At 44.0% G+C, this 18,779-nt stretch overlaps 1 protein-coding gene and 1 long non-coding RNA gene across 2 annotated transcripts; both read right to left on the bottom strand.

Moving 5' to 3' along the window:
- Positions 1–4,535: 4,535 nt before the first annotated feature.
- On the bottom strand, positions 4,536–7,864 carry GPHB5 (glycoprotein hormone subunit beta 5). The gene is made up of 3 exons (XM_064660096.1): positions 7,845–7,864; positions 6,823–7,027; positions 4,536–4,949 (listed from the first exon to the last, which is right to left on the bottom strand). The coding sequence occupies exons 1-3, from the start codon at positions 7,862–7,864 to the stop codon at positions 4,761–4,763; spliced, it is 414 nt and encodes a 137-aa protein (XP_064516166.1). The 3' UTR covers positions 4,536–4,760.
- A 993-nt stretch (positions 7,865–8,857) lies between these two features.
- Positions 8,858–15,847, bottom strand: LOC135416808 (uncharacterized). Its single transcript, XR_010431747.1, has 2 exons — positions 15,781–15,847; positions 8,858–9,331 (listed from the first exon to the last, which is right to left on the bottom strand). It is a non-coding gene; the product is annotated as an uncharacterized LOC135416808 (long non-coding RNA).
- Between the last annotated feature and the right edge of the window lie 2,932 nt (positions 15,848–18,779).

Here is an 18,779-nt window from a genome sequence, read left to right as displayed (position 1 = left end):
AATTTCTGTCTGTGGTCTCCACTGTGTTATCACAGCACCATAAGAAGATTTTTTTTCCTTGTTTGAATGGAAATCTGAAGCATTTTGGAGAGAAGAGAGCGTACGGCAGCCTAGCAGCAGCTCTCTTGGTGAAGCAGGTGGAAAAATGTTAGCCTAGGATTTTTGAGGGGAGTTTGTTACCTAACACATGGATAACAAACCCTCCCAATAAACTCTTGCTGATGGCAAGGAAGATAATGAGTTGTGTTACCTGTGGTCCAGCAGGTAGGGCAGGTATAGAGTCAGGAGGGAAAGTGAAATGCTTACAGGGATGAAGAAGTTACATGAGGAAAGACAGCACTGATGGACTGAAATTAAGAATATGACTGGCCCCAGTCTTCCAGGGACTCAGTGCAGAGATGTGGATCTTGTTTAAAAACAAAAAAAAAAAAAAATAGTGCCTTCGTTATGTAGGTCTTCATTACAATTTGTTTCAAGACCAGAATCAATCCCATTGATCAGCTGGTCTGGTCTTTAGGTTAAGGCTATAAATCCCACCATTTCTGAACAATGTCCCTTATACTGATTGGGCTAAAGCAAGTTTCACCAGAGAAAGGCTCTTTTTGTGTTTCTGCAGCTTGTGAACCTCAGTGGGTTTAACCAGCCCCTGCCTGGGGCACTCACTCGCAGAGCAAAGACAAAGCATATCAAGGTCTATTCCTAATAAAAAGGCACTGCAGCTCAAATCCTTGGCTGCTATAAAAGGATACAGGACAATCCAAGAGGGCACTGGAATATATTTGATTTATCTGTCCCCAGAGGAAGATGGTATTACTCACTACACTTCCATGGCCAGACTTTATCTGGGAGGAAGTGGCATGGAAGGACCTGCACATCTGGGGTTAACAACAAGGTGCTGAAGGCATCCCCCAGAGCAGAAACTTCCTAAACTGCTGCCAGATAAATCTGTGTGGATATAGGCAGAGAAGGATATCTCTGTACAGCCCTGATGCTTTCACATTTCCCTGAAGATCCACACTTGGCTACTGTCCGTGGCAGGATGTTGGGCGAGACAGCCCTTTGCTCTGACCCAGGGCGGAGGTTCCTCTGTTTTCACAGGAGTACAATGAGAGCAGAGGGAGCTGCCTGTCCTGTCCCCCTAAGAGAAATCCAGTCAGTGCAGGAAACACCCATCCAGGGAGGCATCCTGCCCTCCTTCTCACGGTAGCTCAGGTCTGGAGGCGGGGTAAAATATGCTGATTTCTGTCATGGTCAGTCTGGCGGGGCACACCAACTGCAGCATGGGAATGAGGGGAGCTGAGCTTTTGTCACTGTCATAGAACAGGAAAGTCTTGTGACAAATCGAAGCACGGCATGATAGTGACTGTTGCTGTTCAGGTTAAAAGAGTGACAAGAAACCTGAGACACTGTGCTGTGCAGGATACGGATATGACTGATCACAAAGGACTTTACAGCCTTGTGATCTTACACTCCAAAGCACACAGTAGAGAAGAAAAAAAGTCATGTATATGTGTATATGTCCCAGTGTACAGAAGAGAAATTGAGGCACAAAAAAATCCACTGATTTTCATGGGAGAGATAATACCTGAGATGTGACAGTCTCTGTCACAAACACTTCTTGCAAACATGCACCAAAAAACAGAAGGGTCATTTAACTGCTTTGGATAGATGGGATGATGAGATTTAAATCTGTGGATTTAAGGAGTGTTAAAATACTCCCACTATGGTTAAGATGGCTTTGGGAAGGGTCTTCTCATCCTCTGAAATATAGAGGCTATGTTGACTGCCTGCAAATTCTAAGCAGGACATACCATACCAGCTGCAACATAAAGAATGTGAAATCTTGGGGACCTGGTCACAAGTAGGGCCTGTTGCAGCAGGATAAAGGGTCATAGTCTTAAATTAAAAGAAGGTTAATTTAGACAAGATATAAAGAAGAAGTTTTTTCCAGTGAGGGTGGTGAGGCACTAGCACATGTTGCTTGGAGTGGATGCCCCATCCCTTGAAATGTTCAAGGCACCTTGAGTAGCCTGGTCTAATTGAAGATGTCCCTGCTCATTGTGGGGGTTTTGGACAAGACGATCTTTAAAGGTCCCTTCCAACCCAAACCATTCAATGATTTTAAGTATCAAAATCAGTGGGAATTTAACAGAATGAAGACCTAGTACCGTAATGACTTCTGAGAAAAAAGCCCCAGGGGCGGGAGTGAAGTTGGTCTCTCGAAAGTCAGTGTTGTTTCTCTACTTGTGGGAACTCAGCACAGCTGGATGAAGGGGGATGTGCACCACTCAAACTACAGTATCATAGAATCATTTAGGCTGGAAAAGGCCTTTAAGATCATTGAGTCCAACCACTAATCAAGCACCACCAAGCCCACAATTACAACATGTCCCCAGGTGCCACATTTATACATTTTTTAAATCCCTCCAGCAATCACTTCCATGGAAAATGGGTTGTTGGGCTCTGGTGTCAGCTGGACTTTTGTCGCTCAGGGCAAATACACAGCATCAGCAGACACTTTGGCTTTTCTCCTTAAAAGACCCTCTTGAAGTGGTCTTTTACTGACTGGGTTCAGTCAGTACATCCTTCCCACCTTCCTCTTCTGCCCCCCAGTCTGGCTGCATCACTCAAAACTCTTCTCACGCCCTGCAGTGTTTTCGTCTGATCCCTTGCTGAGGTTTCTACTGTCTCACCGTGTCTGGGTACAGCCCTTATTTCCTGCTGGCTGCAAAGGAAGTAAGTTTGCCACTTTCTAACCCTACCTCTAATCCTGAGACTATAGCACAGCCAGACTCCATCAGAGAAACCCAGTGAAGGAAATGACTTCACATCGAGGAGATGTTTTGCAGGTGTTCACAGCTCTGGCAAAGAGTTTGTAGGAGTTTATACATATTCTACGTGAGAAATCTCTATGCATAAATAAAGAGGGACACGTTGCTTTAAATTGCTTTCATGCTACAATGGTGAGATTTATTAAAGACACAAAATAATTTATACTTTTTCCATAATAACTGTGATGCCAGTTAACAACATCAGAGGGATTGTGAGATGCAATTTGAAACAAAACATGAGGACTTTTTAAAGGAAGGTTAGTTAAACTCTTCATCAGCAGAAAACTTCTGCTGTTGGACAGAGCAGTCTCTATTCAAAATTAGAGAAGACAGAGTGATAAAATTACCTCCTTCCTACTCAGTCACAGTGCAGCTTTTCCAGTTCCACTGACAGAAAAAAATGACATCAACTAATAAATTGAAGGTTAAATTAGATCTGTCTCAGTGAGGACAGTACACCTGGGGAATTTTCAAGCATGCATCCCCAGAAATGAAGGTGACTGCATCCAGAAGACAAGGCACTGTATGGGGGGAAGGCAGGTGCAGGTGTTACTCTCAGCAACAATTCTCTCCTAATGGCTATCTGAGAAGGTGTCTTTGTTTCATAAGCTCCTGTGAGCCTCTCCCACTTGGCAAATCTTCCTGTGCTCACATAATTTCCCATTTTATTCAGGGGGGAAATGAGGGATGAATGTGGATCTGTCCTCCTGCAGGTGGGAACCAGAGGACAAAGGCACTTCTGTGGCTGTGGTCACAGGGGGCTCTTGCAGCAGCTCCCAGATGTCCCCCCTAGTTAGGTCTGAGGAGGTGTGAACTGTCCTCTGGCCTGTCTGCTCTCTTTCCTGTCCTGGGCTTGTCTCACCCAGCATTACTGGATACTCCACAGCTTTACTGTCAGTACATCTGGCTGTCCCCCAACCCTCTGTGCATCCTCAGAGGAGCGGGTCTCCTTGGAACTTGGCAGTGCAGGGAACTGTGGGAACACCCTTTGCAGCCCCCTCTTTCCCACCATCTCAGCCAGGGGCTCGCTGAAACCAAATCATGATCGTTGCATTTTGGCTTAGTCCCTCTAACTCTGGAAATTGTCAGGAGAGACTCCTTGGGCTCTGCAGAGTCTTGCTGATTCTGCATGAAGCCATTTCCCCTCCAATCCCTGGATGAAAGCAGATGGTTCTACACATTAATGTGTTTCTCTCTTTTTTTCTTTTTTCAAGGAATTGTCACTTGTGGGGCAAAATTTTTTTTTCAGAAAAATAACTTCAATTAATCAAAGCACTCAAATACCTACTTAACTGTAAAAGTCCACTGATACTGAGCAAAACACTTAATCATGAGCTTAAGTACTTGGCTGAGTCAGGGCTGAGTATGCACTCACCCTAATTTCAAGGTAGTGATTTGGATACTCATTTCCATTTCTTTGGCCTTAAGGCATTTTTCTTTGACTGTTATTCCTGAAAAATAACTAATGGAGGGAGGGCGGGAGAGTGAGGTGGTGGCAATGGTGGTAACTGCATTTATGTTACTGGGAAGGAGTTAAACCCCAGGTGAATAAGGAGGCTGTTACAGAGAAGGCAATGCCTTTGTGAGCTGTTTCCACCCCCCAGTGACTGCTTAGTCCGGGTGCACTTTGTACACAGAGAAAAGGTCACACAGCGTGAAAAGCTCATGAGGAAGGGAAACTGCATCACTTCTTTTTACCACAGGGTTTGCTGTTGTAAGGCTGTGCACTAGGTTTCTACAGCAATAATGCTTTGAACAGCACGAGGAGAGGAGATTAAGCCTCATCTGCCCAGAGAAGTCAATGATTAGGAGCATTAGAGGGTGAGATCAAATTCAGGACCGATTTACATCCTCAGCAACGCTGGAGGTACCAGGGGTGTGAAGCTGGGGGAGAATTCAGCCCCTCCCTGCCTGAGCTGTGGAGGGAGCTCAGTAAGTCTCACACTCGGTGGTGGCGGTGGAGCAGATGTCACAGTCACACCGGATGGCCACGGGGTAGGTGTAGAAGGGATCCACGTCAGGGGCACACTTGGGCAGCTTCACCGTCACCATCTTGGTCTCGTTGTAGGTGCAGATCCGGTGGTGGGACTCGATGTAAGGCGGCTCCAGGATCGGTTTCTGCGGGGGAGAAATGAGGGCCTCAGGCAAGAGGCAAGACAGACATCTGGAGTCCCAGCTTCCTCAGGGGGATTTAGTGTAAATAGAGGAGCTACTACATCAGGTGGAAGGGGACATGGAAATAATTTTTAGGCTGCATCCTTCAACACTTGCCTTTTGGAGCCCTGCCATGGGGGGCTGGGGGGTGGTGTATCTGCGTGTTTCAGTTTGTTTAAAGCATGAAAGCTCCAATTAAAAACTGCTTGAAGGAAGACAAAAGATTATCCAAAAACCTGGTTTTCAGCAGAATACAAGTGTTTCAACCAAATGCTGCCAAAAGCATCTGCTTTCTTCCAAAAGCATTGATTTTCCATTAAACACATTCTGCTGGAAACCCCTCCATGTGCGCAATCTGACTAAGAGAAGGGGTGCACTCAGGTGCCAAGGGCTGGGCTTTTCTCAGCCAGACCAGTCTTCCCAGTCAGGCTGCACATCTCACAAAGCCCAATGGGTGCACACTGTGAGGAAAGCTCTCAGCACAGCAGCCAGCAGAGAAGCCTGCAGTTCCTCCTGAGAAAAACAGCCTGGCCAGAGACCTCAGCCATCAGGAGATGATGGGATTATGAAGGCCTTGAAACCCACACTGTCATGTGGCATCACAGTGGCATTGCTTTTGCTGAAAAATTATTTTTTTTCCTAACAGGGACACCCATTTTCCAAAGACTCCAAGAAGGGGCAGCGCACACAGCAGTGGGAGTCCACTGTTATCCTCTCACTTGCACAGATGGGAAACAGCATAAGATAACACAGCCAGAAGACACTTTAATTTCTTTCTTTCACTCTCTGCTGCGTAAAGAGCCCTCCCTGGAAAACAAGAATGATGGCATGGAAGAGAACAGATGCAATATCTCATCAAGAAGATATCCAGACACCCTCCCTCTTACAAACTCCCCATCCAAGCACATCGTGCTGCTTCCTAGAAGCTGTTGAGCCTACAGCCAGATGAATTCAGCTGAACTACACCCCAGTGGTATTGTAATACACTAAGAGAGTCTGAAAAGTCTGTGCTGCCAGAGGAGCTTGGGGGTAGGGGAAACCAGGTGTCAAGACGTCCCTCGAAGGAACCTTATCCCACCATGGAATCTGGCCACTGGTGGCCTTCCCTCTTGTCTCACCAAGTCACAAAAGGAGGGCAGTCAGACCTGTCCCACAAACCCTGCCTCCTCCTCTGGTCACCTAGGCAGACCTTGCCTTCATGTAGCAAAATCCCTCTGAGTGGCTCAAGGCTTCCCTGAATAAATTAAACGGGGATTGGCCCCTTGAGCTTTCCAGTGTCAGAAAGGCAAAGACAGCCAGAAAGTAGTTCTCTGACCTGAGTGTAGATGTACTTATGCTCTTTCTTCCTCCCCCTGTACACCCCTAAAACTTAAATACTTCATATTTACACAGCACTGTGACTTAAAACAGGACCAAATTAGAAACAGACATTATCTTTGGGATTCCCTTTTTGGAACAAAATATATCACCCATCAATCAGGAGGTCCATCTTAATCTCAAAGGAATTTTTTTTTTCAAGTGAAAAGTAATAAAGTTCTCTCCTGAAGCATTCAAGCTTTAAGAGGCTTTCAGATTGTGCAGTAAGAGTTTTACATAAGGGCTTCATTGATGTCATCACATGACGTCCATCCCCCTTTGGGGCAGGGGAAGGAGGGAGGGAACAACCGACACAAACACTGCTGTCAGTGGTAGCGAGGGGGTCCTGGAGTGGGACACAGCCCTTGACTGTTTAGTAGATACCTACAAGCTATTTAATGTTGGGTGGGTTTCTGTGGAGGGATTCTGGGGGGGAGGAAGCAGCACCCAGGGATGTCAGTGCCCACCACTGCAGCCTCACCTCCCAGGTCTCGCAGCGCCCCCAGCACGCGTCCGTGGTCACCCGCAGCCCCCGGCACCCGGGTTTCTTGGCCAGGAAGGTGAATTCTCGCACGGCACAGCCAATGAAGGTCCTCAGGTCGATGGCAGAGGTCTTGAGTGTGCTGCCACAGCCCCCCAGCAGCAGGAGAAGGAGAGCGCCCAGGATCACACAGTGGAGCTTCATGCTGAGGCAGAAGGGAGAGCAGTGGAGGGCTGGGAGAGCCAGCACAGTCCAGGAGGCAAGAAGGGCAAGTGGGCAGGCTAAGATGGAGCTGGGAAACCCCTTCATGCCTTTGGACACACTGTTCCCCATCATCACTCAGCCTGAGAGAAGATGGGCAGACAGAGGAAGGGGGGGTCACCTACTCCCAGAAGTGGGGAATCTTAGTAAAAAGTTCTGCCACAGAAAGCAGCAGAGTGAAGACTTTCCCTGCAGAGCAGTGGGAGTTTGCCTGGAAGAGATAAAGCCACCAGCTAGTGCCTCAGTCCCACTGAAATCTCCATATTTCAGGGTTGCTTTGCAGCAGATGCCTTTCTACCAGCCCTTTTGGGTTGCCCTGAGCTCACACAAGGCCAATAGCTGAGTAGTTAGGAGCCAAGCATCCCTGAATTTGTACTATAATCTCAGCATCTCCCAAAAGTGTTCCTGGAGCTGCCATTACCAACACCCTGAGCACTGGACTCGTGCTGTTCATCTCCCAGGGCTGCAGCCAGGGGGGCTGGTTTTCCCTTTGGCACACACTGCCCTACAGCCAGCTCAGACCCAACTGAGGCTGCCAAACCAGTGATTAGAGCTGGTTAGGCAAGGGGGGACACGGCCAAGGTGACCAGAGGAGGCTTGAACTCCTCACACCTGAGCAGCCCAGCATCCACCAAGACCTTCTGATACCTGTTGACCTTCTGCCTCAGTAAAAAAAAGCAACTGGCTTTTCTGAAAAACTTTCTCTGTCAAAAAAAAAGAGAGCTGGAAAGTAGCTCTAAGCCACGAGATACATTTTATACTTCAGGTACTTGCACTGCATTCAAATATATCCACCCAGACTTGACACTTCATTTTGAGAAAGTCAGCTACTGCACAGGGCACAGACTGGTGTGCACTGGCCTGTGTCCTCAGCTGGATAGACCAAAGTTAAGTGAGCTGGGCCTGCCTTTTCCCTGGCTGATGCTTGAGTCTCTAAGCTCTTGTTAAACCAAATGCTTTAAATTTGCTAAATCAGAGCATTAGATCAGCACACGATGCTTGCTTCATATGTCACCATGCATACACTGAAGTCCTACATGTGATTAAATGAGAAGATGTTTATATATAAGCTTCAACAGAGTAAAAAAAAAAAAGCTAGAATTCTATATTTTTAAAGGAAGACATATGAGTGCAAAATAGAAAAACTTCTGAACAAATCAAACATATATTCTTGGTCACTTTAGCAAACCCTGCTGCTTCATTCATGAGCTGGAGCCATGACGGGGAGCAAACACAGACACACACTCACCTAACTTGTTGGAGTCAGAATTCCTTTTGCAGTTTTAAATTGCAGATGATGTTTAAGGACGTCAGAGTGAGCAGCAGGAGACCTGCACAGCAATCTTTGTCAGCTTTGTGATCAGTGGATCTCCCCAGCAGCTGCTACTGGGTTGTTTAATTGCCCAAATTTATAGAAAGGGTCTTGTCAATCAAGGCAGATCCTTACTTGAACTACCCAAGGCACAAAGTCATTGACTGTAAAGCAAGGCTCCCCTTTCCAACAGCGATTATCTTCAAGGGAATTATTGTTTTTGTAGGTTATTGTTTCATAACATCAGCCCTGAAACAAAAGGAGCATCTCAGTGAGTGAAATTATGAGCATGCACTGGGGCAAAATGGATCTGCTTTTCCACAGTGGAATATCAACACCTTTGTGAGGGGATTGGAGGTTGGCTCTGAAATCATTACCCTCCTAATTAACAAGCCCTGAGTAAACATCCTCAAGAGAGATTTTTTGGATATTTGTGCGAAAAAACACCTGGATTTTTGCCAGTTGCATTAGACCCTTTTTATTTGATTGCTCTGTACAAGCAAGGGCAAGGGATAGGGGGAGGAGGTGTGAGTTTGCAAGGAAAGCAAGTGTTCTCTTGACGAGCCAGGCAGCTGTCACACAGGTGAGCACCACTGTGAAAGGAAATTTAGAAATCGTATCCACTGCCTTCACCACGCAAACACAGTTTTCAGCTATTCACAGGACGGAGAGCAGCCGAGGAACTTTGGTTCCCTGAGGAACTTGCTGGTCAGTGAGTTCATAAAGGATGAGTGGGAGAGAGAAGAGCAGCCATAAGCTCACGGAGTGACCTGGGGAAGGTCACCTCCCTTCCTTTCCACCGTGGCTGGACGGTGACTTCCCAGCAGTGATGGCTCCAGTATCCAGGCACGTCCAGAAAAGGCAGGGCAAGTGTCAGGGATTATGCACCCCTAGGGATGATGCTGCTAAAAGTGGCCACAGCAATACAATCCAGACCTGAGAATAGAAAACATAGAGGAAACCTTGATTCAAATAAAATCCATCCTACAATGTTTCAGAGGGGAAAAAAAAAAGAAAGATTTTTAAAAAATCAGCAACAACCAACCAAAACAGCATCTGTTGATGTCCAGAACATGCATCTCATCAAATATGAAGCAGTAATTACTATGAGTTCGTTAATTTACCTTACAATTATCCAATACATTCTTCTGGTAAGTTGTATTCAGGCTTTTTGTAGTTTAAGCTATGGAAACCAGCAAATAGACACTGAGGAAATGTGATATTGAACCATTCAGGGTCAAACAAGGTACATCACAGAGGTGCTCTCCTTTTTTTGGGATGAATAACCCATGGCTCAAGATCTTTGTTTCACTTCCAAGGTCAACAGCCTACACTCGGTGCAGCAGCAGGGCTCACACTCATGCTCAAGCCTCCTGGGAAGCCCAGAGCATTTGCTGTACTTCACTGTTCAGCTTGGAGCAGCCACACAAGCTGGTGTGTAAAAGGCTGGTTATTTACCCTCAAGATTTGCCTTTTCTGCTTAAGTTAGAAAACAGTGACTGGGAGAAGAGGGAAGGAATTGCCTGAAACACAGAAGAGCAGAAGGCATTCAGTGCTGTTGCCATATTGCCATCATGACATGGGAAACAACTGCCTCAGAAAATTAATTCACTTAACTAAAAAACAAAACCAAAAAAAACCCCAAACCAAATAAAAAACAAAAACAAAAAAAAAAGCAAAAACAAAAACAAAAAACCAAAACAAAACAAAAAAACAAAAACAAAAACAAGGGAACAGAATTTTAACTAAAAATTTGTAAGCTGTCCTGAAGTCAGGAGGGAGGAGATGTTTAAAATCTGTCCCAGTACTCTCACTCATTATTATTCAGGGTCTCACTCACAGTAAAGGATTCCAGCTTCAAGTGAAGAGTGATCAGGTGGGACATTGGAGGAGGAATACTGAATGGAGGTGTTGTAAATGTCTCCATAGATGAGATCACCAGACACGTCCTGGACGCCTTTTTACCCCATTGAAACCAATTGGGAAAAGCATGAGATTCAAGGACAAATTGTATCACAGGGAGATCAAGAGGAACAGACGAAGTCTTGTTACTGATCTAAAACTATCAGCAACTTTCCACCGAAAAAAACCCTAAACTACTTTTCCATAATTTTCCCTGACCAAAAATAAAGCTAGAAAATAAATTTTTAAGGGCTTTTTAAAAATACGCAGTTTAAATGTTCCTGACTTGCAGAGGAAGCAGGTAAAAGGGAAAATATTAAGCTAAAGCTCCCTTTATTTTATTCTGGAAATGTGCCAGCAAAAATCAGCCCAAGATTAGAGACAGGTACAGGAAATACATGCCAGATGGCAGATGAACCAGCTTTGACAGATCCCTCTTCTTCTATGGATTAGAAAACCAGGTGCTGGACTTTTTGTGTAATTTAGTTTAGTTTCGGTGACTTCAGCTAACTAATATTCTGTTCTCTTGTCTCCATCTGTACTGAACAGTCTTATAAAGTAAAACAAAAGATAAATTGCAGACTCTCATTTTATCTTTAGAATATCCTGTCTGTGGAACAGACACCAATTGCTGAAGGACTGTCAGGTGAAAAGCTTGAGTGTTGGCTTTTTCCCACACAGAGTTTTGCTGGCTTGCTGATTTGTGATTTTGTTTTGCTTTGTTTTTTTATTTAAATTAGTTAATAAATATACCACGAGGATTTCAAATTGGACTGGTCATGAGAAAAGAGCTGAGATGTGCTATTTAATGAGACAGACCAAGAGAAATAACAACGTTGAGTGGCTGCACATAGTAAGTACTGCAGCAAAACACGTAGGCAGTGACAGGCCAAAAAGAACCTGCTATCCATTCAGGCAAGCAAAGACAGTGACTGGACAGGAGATGCTTAATGCACTGCATACAAGAGAGATTGGGAAGGGTGGGTGCTAGTTCAGAAGAAGACAGAAAGAAAAATGGATGAGGAAACGAGGTGCTATGGGTTGGCTGACCAAGCTCACAGGAGTTTGCATCCAAGAGAGGTTAGAATTCAGATTAGAACAGAGTGAGTCATGAAACTATCAGGTAGGAGGTGAAGCTATGTGTGTTAGATGTAATTTGATGAACTCACTGAAAAAATTAACACCAGAATCACTTTTCCCTATACAAGCTAACATTAGACTTTTTTTTAACAGGTTGTTTACTCTTTGCTGGTAGTTTTGGGGGAAAAAAAAAAAAAAAAAGATAACCCTTATGTCCTGAAAACAGCATTTCAAACAAGTACATTATGATTCTTTAATCCATCCCCACAGCAGCTGCGTATTTGTCTTGGAGTGTGACTTTCTGTCGTTTGCTACATTTCTAAAGAATGCAAAGAATTGGTTTGTAAAGGGACAGACAAAGTAGGTTTAACCTTGAGAGGGCATGGCTGATCTGTAAATGAAAATCAAAGGAAGCGAGTAAAGCTCATCAAAAAGCCCTGATAGAAATACTGCCAAGTGCAGGCACAGAAAGCACAATGCGGCCGTCAGGAAATGTGTTCTCGGGTGGTAACTAGATAAGTGTGGACTCTCCCTGCTAACAATGGGACACCAGTCCTGGCTGAAGGTCTCAGGCACACAAAGCCACTTCTGCTTTAAAAGACCTTCTGCTCATTTCGCTTCCTGAGCTTAACACAACACGAACTGGCACCGGCTGAATGAGCATTAGGGTGAGAGGAATGTAGTCAGGAAAGAGGATTTTTCGAGGCTGCCGTGGCAGTAAATCACACCACACTCAGTACTTAGGGGGATGACCCATCTTAGAGAGGAGATAAATATTCCTTTCAGCTTGTGGGGGTACCTGTGTTATGAGCGGCAGAACAGCCCAATGAACACACCTGTAAAATTAGGAGATCTGAAATGCTGTGGAACAGCTCTGCACCAACAGCACCAACAGCAGCAATATCACAGCTGCTCCAGCACAACTGCCTTACTGGCATGGCTGTTATAAGAGAACTGTCAGACACTATTCATCTCCTCCTTACCCATCAGACCTGGAAAGTGAAGTCTCAGGGTGAGGCTTAACAGTAACAAAAAAACACTAATCCATAGTTTGCTTGAGGCACATCTAGCCCAGTGAGATAACTCTATTCTGCTAAAAAAGGCCTGTAGCTATAATGGATTCAATCCAGAAGAGAACTAATGAAGCTCCTACAGCCACTAGAAGAGCTGAAGCTTCTGAAAATTGGTAGTGAGAATCTCTAACATACAGGTATTGCACCCAAAACAAGCTAATTCCAATAAAGATAAATCCATAGCAGAACTGCAGGTTCAGTTCAGAACCTGATCATAACCTGATTTTATACAATATGGACAAAGACTCTGTATTATAGACTGGACACTTTTATTAAAATTCCTTTTTTACATGCTTATATATAGGGGACCTCAGAAAAACTAATTTCTCAAACCTTAAACTCTGAGCAAAATGCTTTGAAAGTAAAAATCAGAAAGATAAGTATAAAGGCAAATAGGAAATAGAGACTCTGTAATCAAGAAAAAGACATCTTTTGTGCAAAGCAAAATGCATCCTGACCTAATGGTGAAGGATAGCAACAATTTAAAATAAAAGACTTGATACTGATACCTGTCCCAGTCTGAGTAGTGCAAATGTTGATTGTGGAGTCATAGTCTACAGAAGCAGGAAGTTACATGTTGTAAGGATTAAGAACTGCTTAAGACACATTTATCAAAGACTGACTGCCAGAAAGAATTTACTTGCAAGGGGGACATTCTTGGGGAGTTCCCCAAAGGTTTAGGAGTTGTGATATATACAATGATAAGGGGAACAAAAAACAGAAAAACACATATCTGGAATGGATGAGGAGGAAAGTAAAGGCACAACTACAAGCCTAGGCTGAGAAACTCCTCTCTCATGGTCCTTAGGAAAGTAAAGAGATTCCCTTCTTAAGACTACCATTTCTTTGCACCGGAAAGGTGTATTTGTCAGGCACAGCTCCCAGTAATAAGGAATAAAACACCACTAATTAAGGGAGAATTGGATTGCTTTCTTTGTTTTGCCAATGCCAAACACATTATAGGATCAGAGCTTGGGATAAACTCTCAATTTAAAACCAAAGATAAAAAGGTACAATCAGGGTCTGAAAACAACCCGCACCACATAAATTCGCAATTGACCAAGGCTGACTAACAGGCCCTGAAATAGTAAAAAAATGGGTCTAATTAATGCAAAAGTAGTCCTCAATACAGAGATGTACAAACTTCCCAAAAGAACAGAGACTTTTGCTTGGCATGAAGTCCTTGAGTAACTCCCTGTCAAGTTTTCAGCCCTTCTGACATCTACAAGGCAAGGCAAGGCAATACGTGGTTGAGTGTGAAAACAAATGGCATAAATGGCAGCTTCCAAGATTAGCATTCTTCTGTGTTTAACATGTCACCCTGTCTCAGGAGAAACTCAACCAGGAAAACTTCCTGAGCAACAGGAAGATATGCAAATGGGCGAAGAAATCATTGTTATAAACAATCTTTGATATGTCGTTATGATGCTGGGTGTAAAAGCATTAACTGATCTGAAACCATTTGTAACAAAAAGGGTTATTCTATAGCACAGAATATAGATATAGGTATCATGTTATAGACACAATTCTATGAGTAGATATGATATAGTGATGATATTCTTGGATATGCTATTATATGATATATGAAAAGGGAAGACGTGGGGAATTACAGGCAGGTCAGTCTCACCACTGTGCCTGGCAAGACCATGGAGCAGATCCTGCTGGAAACTGTGCTAAGGCACATGGAAAACTGAGAGGTGATTGATGAAAGCCAGCATGGCTTCGCAATTGTGGTGGTTTGGAAAAAAAACCCTTTCCCCTGGGGCTGGTAATAGTCTGCCCCAGAGATGGTGTGGTAAGATCCCACCTGGAATACTGAGTCCAGCTCTGGGTTCCCCAAAGTATGAAAGATGTGAACCTGTTAGAACAGGTCCAGAGGAGGCCACAAAGATGCTCAGAGGGCTGGAGCACCTCTGCTATGCTGATAGGCTGTTCAGCCTGGAAAAGACTCCAGGGAGACCTTATAGCACCTTCCAGTACCTAAAGATTCTCCAAGAGAGCTGAAGAGGGAATTTTGACAAAGGTATGGAGTGACAGGATAAGGGGGAATGGCTTTAAACTGAAAGAAGGTAGGGTTACCTTAAAAATGTGCTACACTCCTACATTAGGAATGAATTCTTCCCTGTGAGGGTGATGAGGCCCTGGCACAGGTTGCCCAGACAAGCTATGGCTGCCCCATCCCTGGAGGTGTTCAAGGCCAGGTTGGATGGGGTTTGGAGCAACCTGGTCTGCTGGAAGGTGTCCCTGCCCATGGCATGGGGCTTGAAATTGGATAGTCTTGAAGGTCCCTTCCAATCCAAAGCATTCTGTGATTCTGTGATGACAGAGACACTACAGCTACACTCCTGTGCATGTGTGTATCAAAACTGACACAGGTTCCCTGGTGTCTGGTAGGGGTAACAACAGTAAAGCAGCTTTTGCTCAACAGGATAGCAACATGGACATAAATCCAAAATATTCATAAAACCTGAAAAATACTAAGCACTATCATGCTGTCAAATTTGCTAAAAACAGCCAAAGGGGTTGACAAAAATAAAAATAATTAAGGTGATTGATAGACTGATACACAATATGCTTTGTTTTAGGCACGTTCAGCCCAGAATTTGAATTTAAGAATTCAAATCCAATGGAATTGGCTAAATATTGATGTCAGCGAGAACAGGGCTCTCTAATTGTACACTGGGGAATTGCCTGGAAGTCTGCTCTGAGTTCATTGCAATGTGAAAAAGATTCTCCAATAAATACAGATGCTATGCAAACTTTATGTGACTGACAATAACCACTTTAACTCAAGTCACTTCTGCACTCCATAGCTTTCCTCTAATAGTCTTTTTTAAAAAGACATTTTAGTTGTTTATGATAGACTAGTGGGCAATGGCACAGCTCCTTTGGGCTCAGAATTTGAAGATGAAGCTTCTACAAAACTACAGAAGTTCAAAGATACATTATCTTAATTCATTAATTTCCCTATTGTTCATGTCCAGTGCACTGGAAAAAGGACACCTTGTCTCAAGACACATCACCCCCAGTGCTAATGCTCCATTTCCAATATTGCCTTGGTGATGAGTGAAGTTTGAAAATTAGACAAAGCTGGAAATTAAGTCTCCTGAGACAAAGCTACCGTCTCTTCCTGTGAACCCTGTTAGAATAAACTCATAGAACTACTGAACAAATCAAAATCCAGCCAGAAAAACAAATATGATTAGAGTCCCAAACCCCAGAGAGGCACGTGGCCAAACCAAACTTCAGCACAGGACAGACCCAGACAGTAACAGGCAAGAAGCTTCAGCAGAAGATAGAACCAAATCTTCCAGCCTGAACTCTTTTTACCCTCTGGGGAAAGATGCATCTCAGTCAACACTTTGAGTCCTCAGACTACTTCCAGTTTAAGTCCATTACCCTGATCCCACTGACTTTAACAAGCTCCTTGTGGGTGCAGAGTCATCCCATGTCACAAGACCAGCAGGACTCACAGAGGTCATAAAGAAAAACAGATTCCAGCAAGCCCCTGAGAAAGAAACCCCACAGCTGTACAGAGAGAGCTGAGGTGACCAGAGGGTGGCCAGTTTTCTGTTGTCTATCTTGGGTCACCAACTTGTCAGCAACTGAAGAACCACCAGGGAAGGAAGAGAAGAGCAAGAGATAACAAAGCTCCACCTTTGACCCGTGAGCATCACTGCCACAGCCACATCACACTGTAACTGTTTCACTGCAATCACACCCATGTCCTGTCTGCAGGGTCTCTGTTTTAACCCTGCTGTAACACAGCTGCAGGGAGCCTGGTCCTTGTGAAAGCAGAACATGGAGGCCATGACAGGGTCATACAGCACCCCTCTTTTACCACTAGCAACAAACAATCCAGAAACATCATCCCTGAGTCAAAGTTCATCTTAAAACCACTCTTATAAACCAAGCAAACAGTAGGCATGCTACTGCACAGCAAATCATTCATGCTGTCACACGTGCCATGACCTGGGAAATGTCAGCTCCAGCACAGGAAGAACAAATGCCCTGACCACGGAGGTGGGTTGGTACCTACAGGGCTTTTTGAAACACTGCTCTGCCCTAAAGGGGAGCAGTTCTCTGCTATTGGGAGGACACGGAATTGTAGAATCATAGAATGGTTTGGGTTGGAAGGGACCTTAAGAGCCATCTGATTCCAACCCTCCTGCCATGGGCAGGGACACCTTCCAGCAGACCAGGTTGCTCAGAGCCCCATCCAGCCTGGCCTGGAACACTTGCAGGGATGGGGCAGACACAGATGTGCAACCTGTGCCAGGGCCTCACCACCCTCACAAGAAAAAATTTCTTCCTGATGAACATCACTCATTATAATTTGCAACTTATTTACAAATTCTGATGTGACAGTAGTAACAATTTCATACCAGAGTTCGGGTCAGAGCCTGTGCTCCTCTGCATATAGATTAATCGATAGAGATTAACTCAAAGAGTATCACAAATTCAATATTGTGGTGCTGTTGCTACACACCTCTGCTTTCCTTCAAGCATGCTTTCTATTCTGCAGTCTTTTGTAAACTATGTCTACTTTAATTAGATTAGACAGATAAATCCTGATTAAAAAAATGCTTTTGTCATTTAAAGACACTTTCAAACTAGAGATTAATTTATACAGATCTGAAAGTCTAACAAGACAAATTTCATACTTCACACAGCTTCATATTGAATTTGGTTCTGACAATGTCAGCTACATCCTCTGATGTTCAAAGGTCAAACATGTAAATCATGGCCGAGTACAATAATTTCTTGCTTTGCTTGCAGCTGGCATGTGGCAAATGGATGTTGAAATCCAGCTGTTTAAATCCTCGATCATCCATTTGAGTTTTAACTCAGCAGTGAAACGACTAAAAGGTATGTTTTCAGAGGAGTGTGCCAAACTGTACCCCAGGGATTCCCACTCAACTTGAAATACTGAAAGACTCTGAACTTCTTTGACATGTAAAGAATACAACACACAGATGTTGCTTTATAAGGAAAGTGCATTACAAAAGACTCACAGATTAAGCTGGAAAGCTAATAAAATGTTGGATTTGATCCTAAATGTAAGGCTAGAAAATTAAATTTAAGGTTTGCCTCTTTAATTAGCATCAGGGATCAGTTGCCCTGCAGGCTTCAGTTTCTGAACCCTTCAGCATCACCCTAGAGCAATGTGCACTACAGGATAAATGTACAAAGGCTGGCAGTGGCCAAACCTCCACTGACACTGAAAGGGGAAAACTGTACTCTGTACTCCTTTTAGAAAACCCTCCCCACAGAGATTGGTCCCAGAGTACCAAAAAACCATAGGTCCTCGTACAAACCCCAGGGCCTCAGCCCAACATGTGCTGATTTTCCTGCTTTGAGTGATGTTCTCTGCACAGTGTGGACAATGCTGGTGGAACTATCAATGTGTCTCTAAAAAGACTGGTGACAATGACAGCTTCTGTACATCACAGTTGCACAGGTTTTTTCAACTGAGAAATCACCTCTGGTTTTTTTTGGGTTTTTTTTTTTTTTTAATCCAAGGAGCCACAGTGTTGACAGATTGATTAAAATTGGCTAATCTGTTCCTTTCCCCCATTTCAGTTGGTTGATTGCATGCACAGGACTGTGCCCAAGCAAAGGCTTCCCAAACAGGTCAATGCTCTGGTCCTGTTGTCCTATTTCAGATACAGGCCAGGATGTCATTGGCCTTCTTGAACTGACTCAGTCTTTGACTGACATGGCCATGACAACCCTATCCTGATACACTGGGCAATAGGAGCAAAGCACTTTACTAAGCATAGACACATTTGACACAATTAAAAATTACTTGTTTCTCCAGTTTCTTAAACATCTGATCATCCCTGAAGGAAGATAAATGTTTGAGTGAGTTTTGACTGGTCTTCACTTTCACCTCATTGTAGCACTTCCAGTTATAAAACCTCATTCCAAGCCCACACTTTTTCCCAGTGTCCCCTCTACTCTCAGATCTGGATCAGAGCAACACAATTCATGCAAGCTACCTTCTTCCACGGCCTTCAAAATGCCAGTCCACTTCCATTACAGGGTGCCAAAACAGACAGCACACAACTTGCTTCTCAGCATCACAGTGACATTTATTGCAGTTTGTACAAAAACTGCTCTGTATGTATGCATTGGTATTGTCCAGACAAAGAAAGTAAAGTTAAACTGCTTAATTTTCATTTTTTTCTCACATCAAAGACTAGGGAAGTAGGTTTTTTTCCTCAAGACTGCATGTTTTAGATAAGTAACAATAGTAGAGAGTCTCAGAGGAGAAAAGACAGTGTTTCAATAACAGTGGTCATGAAATGACAACTGCACCAGGAAAG

This window comes from Pseudopipra pipra, chromosome 6, assembly GCF_036250125.1.
Source record: "Pseudopipra pipra isolate bDixPip1 chromosome 6, bDixPip1.hap1, whole genome shotgun sequence".
Taxonomy (NCBI): domain Eukaryota; kingdom Metazoa; phylum Chordata; class Aves; order Passeriformes; family Pipridae; genus Pseudopipra; species Pseudopipra pipra.
Note: the sequence above shows the minus strand (reverse complement) of the source record. Positions and strands in the feature narration are given on the sequence as shown.

Bases quoted from the DNA above. Each gene is read 5' to 3' on its own strand.
- GPHB5 (XM_064660096.1), bottom strand. From the start codon at position 7,864: ATGCAGTGCAAGTACCTGAA. The intron at 7,028-7,844 runs GTATAAAATGTA...CTTCTGCCTCAG, and splicing joins ATGCAGTGCAAGTACCTGAA to CATGAAGCTCCACTGTGTGA. The intron at 4,950-6,822 runs GTGAGGCTGCAG...TCTCCCCCGCAG, and splicing joins GGCGCTGCGAGACCTGGGAG to AAACCGATCCTGGAGCCGCC.